Source organism: Lactuca virosa, chromosome 4, assembly GCF_052849685.1.
Source record: "Lactuca virosa cultivar CGN04683 chromosome 4, Lactuca_virosa_CGN04683_v6, whole genome shotgun sequence".
Lineage (NCBI taxonomy): Eukaryota > Viridiplantae > Streptophyta > Magnoliopsida > Asterales > Asteraceae > Lactuca > Lactuca virosa.
This window is the reverse complement of record NC_136429.1, coordinates 40,574,243-40,578,737: the sequence shown is the minus strand read 5'-3', so window position 1 is coordinate 40,578,737 and position 4,495 is coordinate 40,574,243. Positions and strand designations below refer to the sequence as shown.

Here is a 4,495-nt window from a genome sequence, read left to right as displayed (position 1 = left end):
ACAAGATATCGAGATGGATTTAGTCTGCAGTGAGCTTCAATCGGTGAAATGTTGAGATTTAACTTGCAATCAATGACCATATGAGATGTAGGAGAGATGAGGGTTTTAGAAACAAGAAGGGATTTTTTTTAGGGAATCTGAAATTTTCAAATGTGGTTTGAGCTTTGACCTAGGAGCTCAAAAGGGTCGAAGCAAAACTTTTAGTTTTAATTGTTGGAGGGAATAAGAAGCGGGCAAAAAATTAGAAGGAAATAAGTAGCGCGTTGTGTAAATTAGAATTTTCAATATTATATAGCGGCATATAAAAATATATGCGCCACTAAAAACCTAATATAGTGGCACAAAAGCAAATATGCAATTAAAAGATTGTGCCACTAAATGTAATTTTATTTGTAGTGAGACATCCCTTTATCCATCTTCTCCACTTCCATCCCAACTTCATTTGTTCCATAACCGAGTCCAGAAACTCCCAACTTAAAGAGTCAAAAGCCTTATCAAAGTCCACTTTGAATATTAACGCATTTTTTTGCTTTTTTCGCCCAAGAGTAAATCTCATTGAGAATAAGCGGCCCATCCAAAATACTTTTACCTTCCACATACGCCGTTTGAATGGGGCTAATGATTTTATCCAAAACTTTCTTAAGCCTATTCGCAAGAGCGTTAGAGAGCACTCTGTACAAACAACCAATAAGATTCATTATTCATTTCCACAACAATATATATATATATATATATATATATATATATATATATATATATATATATATATATATATATAAAAAGACAAACTTACAGGGACCTTTGTAGTAAAGTATCGTCAAACGGAGGGACCAAATATAAAAATTCGACATTTATAAAAAACCCCGCCATAAACCGTCTCTTCACTTCCATTGCTTCTTGTCATCGGCGGTCTCTTCAACTCCCACCCACCGGAACCTTGGAGCTAAACCATTCAGGTTTCCTTTATAGCTTTCGATTATTTCTAGTTCATGCCTTATTGTTTTAATGGTTTTTTAGATCGTACAACTTGCTTAAATTCGGTTCATTTGAAGTTTGAATCTAGTTTTTATATGCTTCCATTTTTCATGTTTAATATAACTACTTGAGGGGTTTTTTAAGTATCGATATAGCGAAGTCAAACTGACAGTTGATTTTTTCTTTTCGTTTACATGGTTTCTTTATCACATCTGGTTAGAAGTTTTGTTCACCGGATGTCATTTCATCCCTTTTTTTCACCGGATGTCATTTCATCCTTTTTTATTGATAGATATGATTAAACATTTACATTTTAATCACCAAGAGAGGGAAACGTTATCCTCTTTATAGTTTCCTAATTGTCAGTGTGTGTTAGACATTCTTGATACCATATAATAGCAGTTATATAATGCTTCTGAGGGGTGGTCTAAGTCTCTAGAGCGTACTTTTGGAAATTATGTATTGTAATATAGATATCGAAAATGTGGTGACCTTGTGGGTATAATAATGAATTTAATACTATTCATCTTTGACCATGTGTTTTTTCATTTGTATATTTGTCTTTTCGTTCCAATTGATTGTATCTTGGATTGAAATTTGAAGTGCCCAGCTCATATATATGTTTGAAGCAAACATACTATATATGTATGGCTAATTGATAATACAGTTAAAGAGTATATTGCAATTGAATTTATTTGGCATTGAATTTACTATACAGCCTTGTGGCGTATCCAACCTTGAGGTACTCATCAAGAGATGAAAGCTCAACACCAAAGTTTGGATAGAATCAGTGCTCTCCCTCAAGATACAATGGAAAAAGTTCTGAGTCTTATGCCAATTCGAGATGCATTGAGGACAAGCATTCTGTCAAAGAAATGGAGGTATTGTTGGACGAGAATGCCAAAACTTGTATTCGATGACAACATGGTTAAACTATCATCTAATATGGAAGAAGAAATCGAAAAATATAAGGTTGTCAATGCCATCTTCCATGTTTTGTTACTACACAAGGGTCCGATATCGGAACTCTGTATTTGTATCATTGATGCAGAAATTGGTAATGAGATCGACCAGATAATACTTCATCTTTCATGGAGCAAGAATATCAAGAAATTCAGATTGTGGATTTATGAATATTACAAGCTACCGTGTTCATTCTTTTCATTGCAAGGATTAGAATGCCTAGAGCTTTTATATTGTAAAGTTGAGATTCCATTAATGTTTAATGGATTTAGTATGTTGAAGAGCCTAGGATTCTATTATGTTAACATCACTGCCAAGATGCTTCAGCAATTTCTTACTGCTTGTCCATTACTTGAGGGAATTACCTTGGTAAGGTCCATATAGCTACTTATGTAGCTTGGTCAACTAAATACCTTCTTACAAGGGTATTTTGATGCAGATTGGAAATCATCAAACAGACTTTACAGGAGGAAACAAGTTTACATTTGTTGAGTTGTTCAAGTGTTTACCTTTAATTCAGGGTGTGAACTTCTCTAGCGTTTATATCAAGGTAATTATACTTAACTTGGTAATTTTATCTTATGCAAGAATATTTCTTTTAATCCTTGTCTTGGAATCTGGTTAAAGCACTTCACTGCAGGTGGTATGTCACAGAAGCTCCCCGCTTCACTAGTCTACTTGAGGATACTTATTCTTGATCAAGTGTGTTTTCATAACCAAAATGAGCTTTCCTCCATTCTCTGTGTGATCAACAGCTCCCCAAATTTGGAGAAGATTAAACTGAAGGTAAATATAAACTACATGTTAAATAATTTACATATAAAATGTAGATGCTATATCATGATTAAAATACAAAATATAAATAGAGTCACAAAGGAAAACACAAAATACATGTTATCACATTTGGGTAATAGATATTAATTTTGTTGACAATTTCGACATGTTTTTTATGATTAGATGATTCGTCCTGATAGACAATACACTATGCTTGATCTTCAAGACTATTCGGGCATCAATTTGGATCATCTTAAAGAACTGGAGATAATAAGTTTCCATAAATATACTCCTGAAATGGAGTTTGTGAAACTCATCATGGCTAAGTCCCCTCTGCTTAAAAGAGCACGAATAGAGCTCAATATATCTGTTTCTGTGCACGAAGAAGTTAAGATGCTTCGAGATTTGTTATTTCTGCCAATACCACGTGCATCACCGGCAGCCAAGTTCATTATCGAACGCCCTAAAAAATAACCTCCGAAGGCAAGTTAAGTTTTAGTGATGCTAGTTTAATTGTAATATTTAGTTAAAGTATAAGGATTTGTTAAAGCACTCTTTTTTGTCTATTTTGAACCTGTTTAGATGTCTCTTTAGGTTTGATTATGAGTATCATGACAAGTGCTACTTTCTACTCTTATATTCCTAAATTCATCCTAACCATCTATTTTGATGCTTGACCAATAAGCACAAGTAAGTGCTATAAAATGTAGATGCTATATCATGATTAAAATACAAAATATAAATATATAGTCACAAAGGAAAACACAAAATACGTGCTAAATAATTTACATATATATGTTTATCAAACTGTTTTTTGTAATGATGCACATACAATGTCAATCTTAAAAAATAAAAGACTGAATTTAAGTGTAAATGCAGTAGAAAATAGAAACGATGGAACCAAAACTATAAATTAGCCATTTATAAACCAACCAGAAACCTTTCATTCCTATTGCAAATCCTCTTGGTCTGTTCCCGGAGAAGATCAAAAGAACACCGGAGGTAAATTTATTTGCAAATTTTTTTAGCATCTTATATACCTCAAAATCAAAAACTTATGCACGACCTGTGATTATAATCCCTTTTATACTTGTAATATATCTGTTAATTTTATTTTAAGACACTTACTGGGAATACGGAAATGCGACTTCGTTTGAAGTTTTCTTTGATCACGTTCGCTTTGGGTAGTTGCATGTCATGATTTTGACGAGTTTGATATTCAATATATATATAATACATGTGTTGCTTTGACCAAGTAAACACAAAGTTGTTATTTCAATTTTGATCTTAAATTTACAAACATGGCATACCATAAAAGCACATGTCAATTCCTTGTTTTGCCGTTTCGAGCTGTGCTGGCAATTCCAGTTTTGCGTGTGTAACTTATAAAATATAGGCCAAGCCCAGGCTTTTCATGTAGGGCTCCGACCTTTGTGTTTCATTTGCTTTATTAGAACTCTTTCATAATGAATATACAAATGCTTCGTCCCAAACATAACCAAAACACCTAGCCAAACATGTCTTTATCATATGAAAACTAATCTGCTACATAAAACTTATATTAAAATGTCGGCCTTAAATGTTAGCTAAAAGGCCAATAGCATAAAATTGTTTACAATGTGATTTGCAACATGACCATTGGATGCTTTTTCGAATTTTCCATGATCTAAATAAATATTATGATAGACTAGGATATGTTTAGTAAAAATAGTCCGTTGCAGGAAGCTAAAGCTTAAGTTGAAGCCGAAGTTGAAGTTGGAGATGAAGCTGGTTTTGGAAAATA

General features: G+C 33.1%; 1 protein-coding gene across 1 annotated transcript; it reads left to right on the top strand.

Annotated features, from left to right (window-relative positions):
• Positions 1 to 1,731: 1,731 nt before the first annotated feature.
• On the top strand, positions 1,732 to 3,186 carry LOC145104322 (F-box/FBD/LRR-repeat protein At1g13570-like). The gene is made up of 4 exons (XM_079041587.1): positions 1,732 to 2,307; positions 2,378 to 2,488; positions 2,566 to 2,724; positions 2,896 to 3,186. The coding sequence occupies exons 1-4, from the start codon at positions 1,732 to 1,734 to the stop codon at positions 3,184 to 3,186; spliced, it is 1,137 nt and encodes a 378-aa protein (XP_078897713.1).
• The last annotated feature ends 1,309 nt before the right edge of the window (positions 3,187 to 4,495 follow it).